This window comes from Tarenaya hassleriana, unplaced genomic scaffold (genome assembly GCF_000463585.1).
Source record: "Tarenaya hassleriana unplaced genomic scaffold, ASM46358v1 Cleome26, whole genome shotgun sequence".
NCBI lineage: Eukaryota > Viridiplantae > Streptophyta > Magnoliopsida > Brassicales > Cleomaceae > Tarenaya > Tarenaya hassleriana.
This window is the reverse complement of record NW_010965869.1, coordinates 390,977-406,096: the sequence shown is the minus strand read 5'-3', so window position 1 is coordinate 406,096 and position 15,120 is coordinate 390,977. Positions and strand designations below refer to the sequence as shown.

At 39.4% G+C, this 15,120-nt stretch overlaps 3 protein-coding genes across 8 annotated transcripts; 1 reads left to right on the top strand and 2 right to left on the bottom strand.

Annotated features, from left to right (window-relative positions):
• Window positions 1–620: 620 nt before the first annotated feature.
• Window positions 621–4,271, bottom strand: LOC104816736 (DNA polymerase beta). 4 transcript variants are annotated; one of them, XM_010545671.2, is made up of 14 exons: window positions 4,095–4,271; window positions 3,851–3,991; window positions 3,130–3,480; window positions 2,965–3,049; window positions 2,748–2,878; window positions 2,586–2,648; window positions 2,328–2,507; window positions 2,186–2,239; window positions 2,007–2,095; window positions 1,750–1,840; window positions 1,406–1,486; window positions 1,264–1,331; window positions 891–975; window positions 621–823 (listed from the first exon to the last, which is right to left on the bottom strand). In XM_010545671.2, the coding sequence occupies exons 1-14, from the start codon at window positions 4,203–4,205 to the stop codon at window positions 725–727; spliced, it is 1,629 nt and encodes a 542-aa protein (XP_010543973.1). In that variant the 5' UTR covers window positions 4,206–4,271; the 3' UTR covers window positions 621–724. The 4 variants fall into 4 exon arrangements, with proteins under 4 accessions (XP_010543973.1, XP_010543974.1, XP_010543975.1 ...); XM_010545672.2 differs by having other exon boundaries at window positions 2,965–3,043; XM_010545673.2 differs by having other exon boundaries at window positions 3,145–3,480.
• Window positions 4,272–4,448: 177 nt separating this feature from the next.
• LOC104816735 (protein NLRC3) lies at window positions 4,449–9,390 on the bottom strand. Of its 2 annotated transcripts, XM_010545669.2 has the most exons (18): window positions 9,224–9,390; window positions 8,864–9,134; window positions 7,921–8,133; window positions 7,696–7,754; window positions 7,351–7,488; window positions 7,090–7,164; window positions 6,883–6,966; window positions 6,706–6,767; window positions 6,532–6,601; window positions 6,305–6,380; window positions 6,061–6,191; window positions 5,855–5,914; window positions 5,494–5,568; window positions 5,299–5,403; window positions 5,105–5,200; window positions 4,938–5,018; window positions 4,751–4,852; window positions 4,449–4,667 (listed from the first exon to the last, which is right to left on the bottom strand). In XM_010545669.2, the coding sequence occupies exons 1-18, from the start codon at window positions 9,269–9,271 to the stop codon at window positions 4,599–4,601; spliced, it is 1,815 nt and encodes a 604-aa protein (XP_010543971.1). In that variant the 5' UTR covers window positions 9,272–9,390; the 3' UTR covers window positions 4,449–4,598. The 2 variants fall into 2 exon arrangements, with proteins under 2 accessions (XP_010543971.1, XP_010543972.1); XM_010545670.1 differs by lacking the exon at window positions 9,224–9,390 and having other exon boundaries at window positions 7,921–8,140; window positions 8,864–8,953.
• A 207-nt stretch (window positions 9,391–9,597) lies between these two features.
• LOC104816734 (iron-sulfur assembly protein IscA, chloroplastic) lies at window positions 9,598–11,292 on the top strand. Of its 2 annotated transcripts, none has more exons than XM_010545667.2 (3): window positions 9,598–9,805; window positions 10,331–10,549; window positions 11,013–11,292. In XM_010545667.2, exons 1-3 carry the CDS (start codon window positions 9,631–9,633, stop codon window positions 11,153–11,155), a joined length of 537 nt encoding a protein of 178 aa, XP_010543969.1. In that variant the 5' UTR covers window positions 9,598–9,630; the 3' UTR covers window positions 11,156–11,292. The 2 variants fall into 2 exon arrangements, with proteins under 2 accessions (XP_010543969.1, XP_010543970.1); XM_010545668.1 differs by having other exon boundaries at window positions 10,927–11,018.
• Window positions 11,293–15,120: the final 3,828 nt, after the last annotated feature.

The window sequence follows — 15,120 nt, the reverse complement described above, 5'->3', positions numbered from 1 at the left end:
GTGGGGGACTCGTCCAAGCGTCGTCCAGCACCGTCCAGACCGTTCCGGAACCTTCCAGAAATGCGTACGCGCGCGGTCAAGCCCGGGAACGACCCAGAGCGTGCGGGAGAGTTCCAGAAGCTTCGGGAGACTCCGCGAGACCGTCCGCGAGAGTCGGGACGAGAGTGGCCGAGAGAGTTCGAGAGAATTCCGGACCACCGACCTAAGGGCGCCATCCTTAGGAAATATCTGGTCGGGACACGTGGCACAATCTGGACCGTCCATCCGAATAAATCCGGACCGTCCGTTTTTCTCCACAACCGACCTAGCCATGTATAAATAGGCCATCCCCCTCATTCGGATGAATCAATCTCCGCCTTGTACACACACAAACACTAGCCTTGTAAAATTTCCCGATCGATAAAGCTTTCGTTGTACACGATCGCTTTCCTTTTCCGCTGCGCACCCAAAATCTAGGCTTACTTAGTCCCGAAATCGCCCAAGAGACTAAGTGCCGCACCGGTTAAGTTTTGTGAGAAAACTAACCGCGTGACATTATGAATCGTATGATTTGGGATCCCAACAGTTAAGGTTGCATATAACACTATCAAACACGGAAGCTGAAGAGGGAAGAGACATGGTTGGCGAGGAGACATAACACTATCAAACATCATACACGTAACATTTACAAACACAAAATGTAAACTGCCGAGACAAAAGAAAAAACAAAACTGGTGCATAAAACTCAGAGGTTCCTCTCGTGGGGCTCGAGCCAAGGGAATCCCAAGAACTCGAAAACTTCTTTCTCCGTTTCGAACCTCAAACTCGCCATTGCTTTCTCACCCTGAGAACAGTATGTCGATCAGAACGGCCGTTTAAGGGTTTATAGGGTTCACGTATAACTTCCTTACCCGTTTTCTGCCTGAGCTGCGAGTAGTGGGGAACAATCCTGTGTCATCGAGCCGAAACCCTTTGGATTCCGACAACAATCTCAACCTGCATTTGGCCATGTAATATACAATATCATGTACTAATTTAAGGTTGCTTCCCATCTCCAATCTCTCACGGAGTATGAAGATGGGCATAAAGTTTTCGACTTTTTCTGGTTTTGCAATTCTTCATCAAGGATATATACATCGAGACATATATATATACACGTATAGATTCCCAGTTTGCAGCGTATACTTGGGTTTTGTCCGGTGTATGTTCGAATATGGTTATCTTCCATTGCTGGAATATGGACATTGTTCCTGAACGGTGGAAGAAAACTATGGCTATTGTTACCTTCTGTTCAACACGTCGTTCCCAGTCCAAGCTATGAGTCCGAATGCATAGATATCCCTCGGGTACACCTATGAAACGGATCGGTTACATCATGTTGTGCATATAGACAGAAGCCACAGTGAAGAGAGTTTCTCAAAACTACCTTCAAATCGATGCGGTGTCTGAGCTCCCGACCAGGATATGTGCACAGGCCAAAGTACGTATCGACACCTGAATCAGTTCCCTGTAATTTTATACACAGAAGTTGAGGTAAAACTTGGAATTAAAGAAGATAGTGAAAGAAAAACCTATATAGATTTAGATGCAAATTATCTGAGATGATCTATCCTACGAGCCCGGTGCATAGAAAGAAAGAAAAATCTGTAATATATATAGGGACAACAAACTTTTATTCAATGGTGAAAAGAGACCTAATTCTTCTCTTTGAGAAGCACAATGAGATCTACTGAACACCAAACCAAAGGAAACGATAAGGAATGGACTTACCTCTTCACTGTGGGTACTGAAAATGAGATCTTCTCTCAAAAACTTCGTCTCCTTCAAATGCTTTACGAACTTCGTCAAGAAACCCTTATGACTGGTGAGAAGGAAGATGAAGAAAACCGACTATTTGAAAAGAAAAAAAATACTAAAATTTGAAAGAATATCATTCTTATAAATGATATATCTTTGTGAAAATTTTGATTAGTTGAATACAAAAAAGGGTAAACAAAAGCCTGGAAATAAGATATCAATCAATGCACCTTTGTCCATCAGGATGTGTGATAACTATATCTAGATCTCCGCAAGTAGCTTTCCCACGTCTATACGATCCTCCACATACAATAACCACCTGTAAAAAAGACATTGAAAGTTTTCATTATTGGGTCGAAATTTCTTCCTTCAAAAACAACGGAAAGCAGAGAAACGGAACAGAGCTTACGCCGGGCAAAATTTCTTCTCCGACTCTCTGTAAAAGTTGTTCCATCTCTTGCACCTGCAATTGAACATGAGAAGGAAAAATAAACCGATGATTAAAGGGTAGTAGAATGAAAAAGTTTCATGTTAAAGTCTAGAACTTGCACCTCATTGCGTGGAATTCTCGTCTTAATATCATCGAAGTATTTCAATCCCAACCTCTGAGCATGTGTCAGTGATTCCTCATTCTTCAAATCATCAAGTGTTCGATGCCCTTTCTCATATAGCTTGAGCGCAGTTGCTGGACCGATACCCCAAACTTCTCCAAACAAACTGATTGTCCTTACCTTCAGCCACAGAGGAGAAGAGAAAAAGTTGAAAACAGAAGACGGGAGAATTATGACCGAGGAGGACTTTGAAATTACCTTATCATCTGTTTCAAAGTGTTCCAACTTGGATAACTTCCCTGTTGTCACAATCTCTTGAATCTGTCATAGTCAAGTAAAAGAAAAGTACTTCATTTTCTACTAAAGGTGACAGATCACACACACGAACGAATATATGTCAGACCCATTTTATCCACTTACATGATCTCTCATTGACTTTCCAATCCCAGGAAGGTGTTTGAACTGGTCGACGCTTTCAATCTTAAAAGGTAATTTCTCAATGACAGGGATAGCTTTGTAATAGCTGAATGACCGTCTATCATCACCCAAAGCTTTTAACAGAGGAACCAAAAAAATCGATGTTTTTTAGGTCAAGATTACAGAGCAGTAGAAAAGCAAACACCAGACAGGATCTTACCTCTGTATATGTTTATCAGTTTTCCAAATATCTCGGTGATATTTCTGTTCAAATCAGGCGGTTTGTACACCGATGTAGACTGAAACTTAACACAATTTCGACAAGAATCCATAAGGGTAGAACTTTATAAGCAAAAAACAAGCTAACTCTGCAGTAAATACATACATTATTTAGTCTCACCTCTGAATGTGGAGTTACGGAATCTTCTGCATTGCCTTCTCCAGAACTGGCACTTGGTGAGGGACTACCGGCGCTTGTAGGCAAATCAGGGGATTCGCGTGAAGAATCTTTAGTTGCATTCTTATGGATTTCTGAGGCGATAAAACCTTCATGACTGTCGGGTGAAGATCTATTTCTTTTCTGAGCTGATGGTTGTTCTTCACCAGCACCGATTTCAGCAGGCGACTTGTCTGATTTCTCTGTTTCATCTGAGTCAATTGTGAGAGCATACAAGTCTTCATTAGCCTTCTCCCCAGCACTTAGGCTATCTTCTAACCATTGGTAGAGCAGAAGATGCTGCAAGAAACAGATATATTTGTAAATTAACAAAAAACGAAAATTTCTAAGATTGGAAATCCATCCTTTCCCCCAAAATTCCTCAAATTTTCAGATAAGATCATCACAATTAGTACTCCAAAGTTCAATAGAGTGACTAAGGCTGCTTATATCTATACAGAGATAAAGACAACCTCCCATTTTTATGCATTATATGATATTACACGAAATTACTCAGTTGACATCGCATAAGAAGCGAATCTTAACATCAAAAACTGTCTCGAGAAAGCACCTGGAAGAGGAAAATTACCATGTACAAATACTTTTCCGTCAAATTCAAAATTTTCTGGCGGAAAATCCAAAAAAAGTTGACAAAGGAATCGAAACTCACTCCTTTGAATCGTGACAAGAGATCCTTTCCCAGTTTCTCGACAAGGACATTCGAATTCATGGCAAAAACATGAGTAACACTCTTCGTTAACCGGTCTTCTTCGATCACTGCTCCCATCTGGACTAGCTTCTGCTTCCAAATCTAGATTCATATCACAAGAAAAACCGAACCACGAAATAATCAGAGAAGGAGCTAAGAAATCCGTCGTCGACAACGGAAAATCATAAACTTTTGCTTCCTGAACCTGCAATCGACGGCGTTGCACTCCGTTTTCCACCATGAAAACCACCATTCCGGCGAACATTCCATTTGGTCCCGGCGACGACGACCGGTTTCTACCTCGTTTTGGCGCCATTTCTTCTCCTCTCTCTCTCTACGTTTTTCACCTGCTCTACAAAACTTACTGTGCGTCGTCGGGCTGCTTCCCTTCGAAGTATTCTGGGCATTGTATAAAACGGTGACGTATCAGCCCTTTCTTTAACCGGTGCCGGTTTAATCCGGTATGCCTTTCCAACAAAACCGAAACGTGAACCAATTTCTATTTCCATCCGACTTTTAGGCTTTTAGCGTCTCAACGCTCCAATGCTTAGTGAGAGGCGAACCACAATTTCATAATTTATTTCACGGTTATAAATTGGAGAGAACTTTCTCACATAATCATAAAATAAAACAAAAATGTGAATAAAAATGAAACTCATAATGGCATATGGTTACAAGATTACACCAAAAGAAATGGGCCTTGTCGTCCTCAAAAGAAAATTTCAACTTCTTTCTCAGTCATCTCAAGAACATGATCTCTAGCATCTGTAAGAGCACCCTGCACGTCACAAAAAACCAAGCTATTTTAACAAACATCTGTCTGTTCTGACAGACCCCGAATCGAAAAGTTTGTTTTTTTACCTGTCCAAACTTGGTAATGAAGTTGTTCCCGAGGTTTATCGATGTAACTGTCACATCTTCGTTCGCCTTCAGGGCTTGAGCAATTGCAAATGCCCCGTCGTCCTGCAATGCAGAACAGAATATCAGACTCTGGTTGTTGCTACCTTTACGAGTGTCTTTGACACGATTTCTCGAATAATGTTTTTACCCGAATCTCGTTGAACCCTAAATCTATCGATGTCAAAGCTTCGTTAACTACTTTCAAGCTCCGAGCCAAGCAGGAGGCACCCTGTGAATGATGCTTGCACATAGATTATAAACCGAGCATTTGATAGAGAGATTATGATTCTATAGAACAAGCCGTTGAAGGAAGACCTCGTCTCGAAGTCCATTAGCCCGTAAATCCAGAACCGATATTGTGTTGTTATATCTTAGCGAGTCTGCAATGAATTCCGCACCTTTAGCTCCTATCTGTAAGACATATACATTGTCATAAAGCCGAGAAAAACGAGCAAAAATGGCGGTTGATTATGGAGAAAAATTGGATTGATGGGAATTCACGGACTTACCTGACACCAACCAAGTTTGAGCGTTTTAACGTTACCATGGAACTTCAGAATTTCGGATAATGCTTTAGCTCCGTCGGCTCCGATGGGATTATAACCAAGCTCCAACTGAAGGAGATATCGTCTTATAACCATTGTCTCAGAAGTTGCAAATGAACAAAGAAACAGATACGATGCAAAAACATTAATGGCGCTGACCGTTGTAATAACAGTATTATCTTTCAGGGCTTGAGCTATGGCGGCAACTCCCTCAGCATGGATGTTATTTCCACCCTGTCACAGACAAACCAGTTCGAGAAATATTCCCTTTCATAAATCTCTTAGTTGGAACAAGGGTAGGTTGGTAATTTCTTCGAGTTGGAGAAATAGCGGAAAAAAGACGCAGAAGAGGTTATCAGGATTTTTCAGGGAAAATTCGGGTTTTCATATCAATAAATCATAGGTTTTCGAGCTTTGTCCATAACATACCCACAAAGCTCACAGTTGGAAACACTGTCGTAAAAACTCGGGGATATGGAGTAGATAGTAATAGAGAATAAAAAAGGAATTTACTTCTCACCAAGTCTAGGGTTGTGATGGATCGGTTTTGCTTCAAAGCTTCAGCAACCTTTTCAGCTCCCTGAAAGCCATTGGAAATTATTAAGACGTGTGATAAAACTATAGGCTACTCATTCTAAATTCATAGTTTCTCCCCGAATAAACCCCAAGGAGATGAAGTTCATAAAAACCAGGAAAAGAGAAATATACAGATCCGAGATATAATACCTCATCCCCAATATCGTTCATGTACAGGTTCAACCAAAGCAAACTCTTGCTTCTCTTTATGTATTCTGCCACATAGAACGCACCCTTTGCTGTGATGGAGTTGTTACCTATGTCTAATAAAGTGAGTTTTCCTGCACAGTGTATGCATGTCTCAGTTTTAACTGCAGAATTCTCCAGAAGATGGACGAAAGAGTAAAATTTTGACATGTGAAGAATGCTTGATTGAATCAAGCTTAACAAAAACCTCTATGGGAAGATAGACCAGCCATCAGAGCACGAATCCCTTCATCTCCAATGGAGTTCCCATGCAAGTGAAGTTCCTGAAAGCAAACTCTGTTTAGAAATTTTAATAAAAACAAACGGGTAACGAGAGTAATCCGTTGGTTGTCTTTGATGATCATGACATCGAAATTCAGAAACCACCTTTAATACATAATATAACACATTTCTTTCGTGGAATAAACCTTTTACCTTTAAGGATTTGTTACCCTCCAGCCCCTTAGCTAAAGCATTGGCACCCAAAGCACCGCCATAGTTCCCACTGAAACAGATGCAAGTACATCATCATGTAGGGGTTATATATATACTGACCTAAATCAAAAGGCAAGGCTTTAAGACAACATAGATCTAAGGATATTGACTCACTTGAGATGTAAGTTTCGTAATGTATTATTTTCGATAAGAGCTCCAGCTAGACTTGTGAATCCCTACCTCCATTCGAAAAGAAAAAAGGCAGCAGACTAAACAGATTGAATTCATAATGCTGGGTTATTAATTCTTGAGATATAATAGTGTAAGGATAAGTGAAGAGAATTCACTTACAGAATACTCAATCATATTATTATTCAGCTCGATAACCCTCAAAGTTGGATTTCTCTTCAACAACTCTGCAATTTCCTTAGCACCCTGCAAAAAAAAACATTGGACCAAGTTGGAGCATAAGATTAGTGAAAAGTGTCATGGCTAAACTAAGCAAAGCAAACTTGTAAATCATGCAAATTACAGTATCTGTTTAGAGTTTAGACTAACCTCATCTCCAATATCAGTACTGTTCAGCTGAAGTATCTCAATGCTGGAATTATCCACTAATGTAGCACATAAAGCCTGTTGATGTGGATAAAAAGGGAGAAAAAAGACCAAAACATAAGTCAGCAAGAAATATACACACACAAAATAACCTTATTATTACAACTAGAAGTTTTCATCTTTTTATTACAACTAGGTTTCATTAACCATCAGATACTGCATATGGGAAAAAGGTTTAATGCAAGCACATCATATTCCACTAACCTTTGCCCCTTCATCGCCGATTGGGTTCCCAGAAAGGTTAAGGACCCTTAACACGATATTAGCCTGAAGAACACCGTCAAAGGCTTTTAATCCCGCAGCTGTAATTCCATTGGCAGCGAAACTAACTTCCTCTACAGTCTGAAACACAAGGAAAGGTTTGTTCACTAGAAAGTACACAAATAAAGCAACAACAGCCCTTCAAGGAAGATGCTATCAGAAATGCTACGCTTAGAAGAAGATTAAAAATTAAAACGTGGCAATAATAATGTCAGTCAGAGAGACACAGTAATCACGTCATTTGATGGAGTTGTCATAAAGCATAAGCGCACAGTAGAGAATCATAACCTGATTATACCCAAGGCTTTCAGCAAGAAAAAACAATCCTTCATCACCAAAGTTGCATCCTGAAAATTCGGTGTACTCCAGGGTAAGCTATAACAGTTGGTTCTATATCAAGCGTCATGCAAATATAACCGTGTCGCCAAAAACAACACAGATGCAATCAACATTTAGTGCATAAAACCGTAATAATATGGGATATTTTATGCTAAATCTCATTCAGCAAGTCACCTGACATGTCAACACTTCTAAACGACCTGAGCTCTTTGGCAAATTCATTAAGCCTCTGCTTGGCATCTCTATCAACCTTTGCAGCAAATCCCTGTAACAAATTTGTACCAGCAGCAATTGACCATTTCACTCCCGAGGAAGCAGATTTGTTTTCTCCAGCAGAAGTCTTTGAAGCCTTTGGTGACATAAACTTCTCGACCAATTTCCAAAGAACTGTAAGCTGAAGCCATAAATTAGTACAACGACTGAGAAAACGTGACAACAAACGAAATCGTTGGTTCAACATGAGCAGCCCTACACAAGGTTCTGCTTTCCGATATGGTAACAACATAAAAAGGAAGAGTTTCCTTTGAACATTAAATCCCAACATAATCTGTCCCGACTAGGGTCACCGTATCTTCTGGCTCGTCACAGGGCATTTATATAATTATCTCCAATCCGAGATAATTGCACGATTTGTTCGGTTGATTGCTAGATCCTGGCTCCAGTATACTACCAGAGTCCAGACTAGAGATTTTGCACATGGTGCTCAACAGTTGAATGTTCTTGTAACAAAAGTTCCATCAACATTGTCAAAAGCTCCATAATAATCAACCAGAAACATCAAATGTGATCATTAGATCCATAATAAACTGGCAAATGGTGTGTGTCAACTACTTCATTCTTCCATAAACGTCCTTATTCATGTCCCTAAATTCATCAACAGGTTTCCAATGTTCCATAGGATGACAAATAAAAGTATCTCCCAATGATCTCGATTCCAATTAACTCGTCAGAACATCGCCAAAAAAGTAGCAATACGAAGACAATTTCCTATGAAAATGGCAGACACACCAAGCTCCTACCAAATACTAATTACCCATGAAAAATGAGAAACACGCGAAATTCATGTCCGAGAATTCATGAACAGAGGACAAACAGCTCGAAAACAAGCGACGCATACCGAAAGTGACGACCACAAAACTGCCCACCGGTAAGACGGACGACGCAATCTGCTTCACCCGAGCATTAGCAAAGCCACTCTCCGCCTGTGACTCCCTATAATCCCTACGCCTCGAGCTCTCACCTGCGTTATACGCCGCCTTAATCACCGGACGCCGGAAACTCCGCCGGGAAACCGCCACTTGAGGAGGAAACAGCCCGTTGCCGGAATCAGAGCCGCCGAAGCGTGCAACCCGCAACCCACTTCTCTGGCGAGCCGACCCAGCAGAAACCTCCGGATAGAATAGCGGCAAAATCAAAACCCGGAAAAAAAAATTAAAAAAATGGAAAATGCAACTGCGAGTGAGAGAAGTGGTGATACCTTGGTGAGAGATGGGAGAGAAAGAGAGGTGGAGGGAGAAGACGCCATTAAGTAAAAGTTTAAACACGCATAAGGGGCGTACAATTTCTATCCTGCGCACCACTGAAGACGACGAAGAAGGAGAAGGAGAAGAAGGAGTGAAGCGGCGGGTTGAAGTTGAAGAAGAAGAAGAGAAGAAAAAAAGATTGAAGATGATGATTTATTCAGGTCGGGTAATCGGGTCGGATTATGAACCGACTCTTAACCGGCTTACCGGGCTGGTGTACAATTACGGCCCGGTTTAGTGAGAGGAGAATAATATCTAAGATCTCAAATATTCAACGGCTGAGATCTTCCGGTGAAAAATATTAATCCCTCGTATAAAGACCCTCTCTTCTATGTCTTGACGGAACCGCTTCTGCTGGACTATGCAAACAATGGCGTTCTCTAGAATCGCGGCCCAGAATCCAACACTTTTTTGGATGAGAAACTCGAACCCACGATCTGACTATGTCGTACGATGTGATTCGGTTTCGTTCCGGGGTTCGAATTCGAGATTCGGTCGGAGTAAGCGCCTCTCTGTTCGATTCGCTTCAGTTCCAGGTACGAATCGATTCGTAAATTGGGTTTCTGTTTATCTCCTTAGGTGAATCTTTGTTAGCTTTGAATTTCGTTTCAAAAATAGGTTTTATGATGGTTCAACTCGTGATCTTTTATTCGATTTTTGACGAAGTGAATTGTATCTCCCTGCAAAATTTGTTTTTATTATGCATGAAATAGGGTTACTAACAATTCGGGGATCCTATCAGTTCTTCCTGTATGGTTTTGATGCAGTGAACTTTGAATTCATTGTAACGGTTGTCGAGCAGAGATATTTCTCAAACTTTTGTAATTATATGCATGATGAACATTTTTACCATTGTGTACGCAAAAATCAAGTTCTAGGTTGAGAAAGTACTTGTATTTCACTTATCAAGTTGGTTTTGTTGGAGGAGATGAATTGGGATTTGCTCTCTGTTTATGTATCTGCATTTCTCATATAATTTGTGAAGTTGAGTTTCTATTTTTTTCTTCATGTCATGAGTGAGAGCTTGACTGGTGTTATGTTGTGGTTCTTGAATTTCTCAGTGGCACCCGCCACCGAGGGATTAAATCCTGCGATTTCTCTGACGGATAATGCACTTAAGCACCTGAACAAGATGAGGTCGGATCGAGGGGAAGACTTGTGCTTGAGAATTGGTGTGAAACAAGGGGGGTGCTCAGGCATGTCTTACACAATGGACTTGGAGAATAGGGCTAATGCAAGACCAGATGACTCGGTCATAGAATACCAAGGATTCACAATAGGTAACTTCTCTGCCTGCGTTTTGTTTTTAACTCATCTTTCCTTTTTAGATGATTCAGCAACCGACAGTTGGGTCAGGTGATGATGAATATCCCCTTTTGTGCATATGCATACCCATGTTCTTAATAGAACAGAGTTGTTAGGTCATAAACAGCACGATGTGTGCACCATTATCTTCATGTTCATGGTCCTTCTACTTTTTCCTTTCCGGGTCCTGTCATCGTGTTGAATACCGGGAATTTAGTGCAACCGCCCTTCAACGTACAACTACGATGATTGATCTTTGAGTCTAGAGTCTAGACAACTCTTTTGGCTTCCGAGCGTGAAAAATCAGTAGGAAGAACTAAGATGGATCATGGATGTCATTTGGTAATTGTAGATCGATGCCTCAAGTATATGACAGGAAGGGAACGTGTATCTGTAACGTGAAAAAGCTAAGGATCCCTCTGTGTTCGTCTTTTACAGTGTGTGATCCAAAGAGCTTGCTCTTCATATTCGGAATGCAATTGGACTACAGTGATGCCCTGATAGGAGGCGGTTTCTCTTTCAAGAACCCTAATGCTACACAGACCTGTGGATGTGGAAAATCCTTTGCTGCTGAGATGTGAAAAGCTTTTCTATCAGTAATGTAACAGAAAAAAAAAATGTATTACTTTCTTTTGAAACTTTGTATATTCAGTGGAAAAGAAATTACAGATTCAACAAATGTCCAAAATCCTTATAGTTAATTTTTTTTTTTTGGTAATATTTGCCCCCAAATGGGATTTGAACCCCTGGTTGGAAGCATTTTGTACAATCCAACCATTAGGCCACTCCACCTTGGTCTTTATGGTTAGTTTTCATGCAACAACAACAGCATCTTCATCCCAACTTTTTTTTTTGTTGTCCATTCGTCTAGAACTTTGCCTCAACTAATCCAGACCCGATCCGACCCAGGTCGCGCACGCTGGGTCTCGAACACGAGACCTACTTAAACGAATTCGAGCCGTTTACCATTCGGACCAACCTCACTTGGTCATACCAACTTTATTTAAAACCAACTTGATGAATTTTTTAATTTATTTCGATTTTGGGTTAAACATATATGCATATACTAATCATACATGCATACATACACACATCAATCTTTGCACATATATATATATATATATATAATGTATATCATGTTCCTTTGTCGATTGTACACGGGCAATCACATTTCCTTGGAAGAAAAATCTTGCATATGCCTTACGAAATCATTGATTCTATTTAATAATTGCTTTTACAAAACTTACATCAAACGCCTTTGTTTAATTATTTGAACGAGAATCATTCAGACTAAATAAAATAAGTACATCTTCCTTTTAAAAACACGCATAACGAGTCTTTTGAAAATAATGCTTCTGAAATAATCATAAAAATATATAGGAGTGTATTTAATTTTATGTTAATGATGTGATCATGGTCCATTTAAAAAATTAAAATGACCCACTTAACTTTTTATATACCTTTAATAATAATAATAATAATAATAATAATAATAATAATGCAACGGTGGCTGGCTTACTGATTGGGCATTTTTAAATTAATAGTTATATATCAATCAAAATATAAGAAGGATTGTTGAGTACAGATGGGCCAATTCGTGATGAACCAAAGTTTAATCAATTAATCAACATGAATCTATCCTTTTTTTATTCTCACGTATAATCAATTAAGTAGATAATATTATCTCTTCTTTTTATGTGAAAATGGTTATTTTCCACGTGTTCTTGATTGATTGAGTTGGTACTTATCCCCATGTATAGTTTATATCATCCCTTTATGCCCATATATATATATATATATATGCATAGATATGCATGACCACCTGTTACATACATGTGTGTGTATATATATATATGGGATGCAAACTATAGAATGACCGGTGTTAATTAGAACTAAGTGATCCCCACCTATCGGCTAGACATTTGTTTTCAGAAATTTATTTTATCACTTGTTCCATTGATCTTATTTTTCTATCATTACATGCCATCTTTAATTCATTTATACGATCCAAAGTTTGAGACTTTTGTCCTTTTTATTTTGTTTTGTCTAGATTGCATTTACGAAATTGCGTTTAATGTCGAGATCAAACTCAAATTCGGACCAAAATAAAATAAAATTCATTCGATCGTTAAGACTAATATTTTCCAGTCAAACTGATAATTCCTATAATATTTATTAACCCAGTGATTTAAACAAAAACATGTGTCAATAAATTCGGCTCTTTCTTCATTCTACTTTGTCCCTTTTTACCGTTAAAAACATAATTTTGTTGGGATACACTGAAATGCTCCCGAAGTTATCGAAGACGTATATATACCAAAATAGGAAACAAACAAAAATAGCAAATGAAGAAAAAAAACTTTATTGGAAAAAATATTCGCGAGATCGGATAAGCATCTAATGCGCATTATTACCAATGTGGAGTTCCGTTTGTGTTGGAAGTGACAAGTGGCTCTAAAGGCACACACACATTAGATATTGTGTAAGTATTACCCAATTTATCATGTCGTTCCAATAACCCGACTAATTTTTCTTCTTCTTTTTTTTTTAATAAAACTAAAATTAAAGTTGACCTCATTTCATAAGCATATTAAATGCATAATTCAATCTAATCTGATGCCAATTTTGTATATTTGGAGACTATTTAGTCATGGTTTTGTTATGTTTATTTATTCTTGTAGCTTGTAGGTTTATTACTGTATATATATATAATAATAATAATAATATATATATTGAAAATAAATGTACTTATGAATTTAATCCAAATGGTTTGAACCAATGCTGTTGAGATCGATTCACGTAAGATTATACATGCAACCCAAACAAAAGTTCCACAATTGCTTGTCATCCGTAGAGATTGTGCTTTAATTAAACCCCACGTCGAAAAGGAACAAATCAATAGCCAGATTTTTTTTATTATATAAATTTAAACTAATTTAAATTTGGACCGACATCGTTGCCGAGCAACATATCTTCTCCTCCTTTTCGCACCAATCCATTTGAAAAACAAAAGGCGCATTGGTCGGGAAAAATAGCAGAAATACCTCTAGTTTGCTACAATGACTTCACGTCATACCCTTCGAAACCCTAGAATTTCAAAAAAAAAAACGAGCAAAAGACATAAAAGACCTTATAAAAAACGATACGTGGCGCAACAGGAAGGGAAGGACGGTTAATCTTCCCCAATCGACACTGTAACTTAGTATTTTTCGAGACAAATTTCGAAATTGCTTCCCTCTGTCTCCCGTTCGAAGAAATCCGGCGAAATCCTATCATTTCTCTCTCGATTCTCAGAAATCAAAACAATGGCTTCAAAATCGAACAGAAATGAAAGCAAGACTTCAACTCCCGCTCGCAAATCGGGACGTGGCGGAAGAAAAAATCAGGAACTGAAGGTAAGTTTGAGTTTGATGCGATGCAAGAAATCTGGGTTTTTTGGTTTGAGTTTATGATTTTTAAGTTAATCGTGTGATTTATGGTGGAAAATGGGTTGTTATACTCACCGAAACGGATTTAGGGTTTACCTGGTTACACTGGTCACGTTGATCACACTGGACTGATTGAGGGTTGATTTCTTCTTTGCAGGTTCCGTTCATATATGATTTTTCAGATATTCAATTCGCACCGAAGATTGAAAGCAAATGCTATTTGAGTCAGACGATAAAAAATCTGAAAGAGGTATTATCTTCCGAGGAGTGGAGGTACTTCAATGAGGATTCACAGTTTCGTCACATATTTCATTTGAAATGTAACGAAAACATGAAGATGTTGCCTGTGTCAGTACTCCTACACCGAACGCTTAAGTTAGAGGAGGAAAAATGGCAGTTATGGTTTGTTTTAAATGGCGTTTCTATCAGGTATTCTATAACCGAGCACGCCATTATATCAGGATTGAAGTGCAACCAGTATCCGGAAGATTGGGAAGGGCGCAGGAAAAGCGATTTTCGGATAAAGACCTTCGGACCTGGGAAGGTCACGAGGAAAGCAGTTATGGAAAAGTTGCAAAAGAGTAAACACAGTCGGATTGACAGAAAGAGATTGGCGACACTGATGTTGCTATCCGGAGTACTCGACCCCGGGAACAGAAACGATGACTCTATCAACCATGATCTGGTTGATATGGTCGATGAACTTGAGTTATGCGAAGAATTTCCGTGGGGCAGGTACTCATTCGACAAATTGGTAGAACAGTTGCGGAAGATTCTACAAAGTCCTACACCGAAGGGGAGATGGCGCTTGACTGGATTTGTTGTCCCTCTCATGGTGCTTCCTTTCGAATGCATTGAAAGTCTTTGCGCAAACAGTTGGTGCACGACTGTTGAAGATGTCGATCCAAGCTGTCCCAAGATGTGCAAGAAGCATATCTCTAACCCCAAATGGACTTTTGGGACGGTGATGAAACAGATTGGGAATGAAGCAAAGGTACGTCACGTTGGTCACGTTGGTCACGTTGGTCACACTGGTCACACTGGTCACACTGGTCACAGTCACGTTGGTCACACTGGTCACACTGGTCATACTGGTCACACTGGTCACGTTGGTCATA

Bases quoted from the DNA above. Each gene is read 5' to 3' on its own strand.
- LOC104816736 (XM_010545671.2), bottom strand. From the start codon at position 4,205: ATGGCGCCAAAACGAGGTAGAAACCGGTCGTCGTCGCCGGGACCAAAT. The intron at 3,992-4,094 runs GTTCAGGAAGCA...ATATGAATCTAG, and splicing joins TGCAACGCCGTCGATTGCAG to ATTTGGAAGCAGAAGCTAGT. The intron at 3,050-3,129 runs GTATGTATTTAC...AATTGTGTTAAG, and splicing joins CAGAGGTGAGACTAAATAAT to TTTCAGTCTACATCGGTGTA.
- LOC104816735 (XM_010545669.2), bottom strand. From the start codon at position 9,271: ATGGCGTCTTCTCCCTCCACCTCTCTTTCTCTCCCATCTCTCACCAAG. The intron at 6,381-6,531 runs GTAAAAGGTTTA...GTTTGCTTTCAG, and splicing joins AGGGTAACAAATCCTTAAAG to GAACTTCACTTGCATGGGAA. The intron at 5,569-5,854 runs GTGAGAAGTAAA...TGTCTGTGACAG, and splicing joins CCATCACAACCCTAGACTTG to GGTGGAAATAACATCCATGC.
- LOC104816734 (XM_010545667.2), top strand. From the start codon at position 9,631: ATGCAAACAATGGCGTTCTCTAGAATCGCGGCCCAGAATCCAACACTT. The intron at 9,806-10,330 runs GTACGAATCGAT...TGAATTTCTCAG, and splicing joins TCGATTCGCTTCAGTTCCAG to TGGCACCCGCCACCGAGGGA. The intron at 10,550-11,012 runs GTAACTTCTCTG...CGTCTTTTACAG, and splicing joins ATACCAAGGATTCACAATAG to TGTGTGATCCAAAGAGCTTG.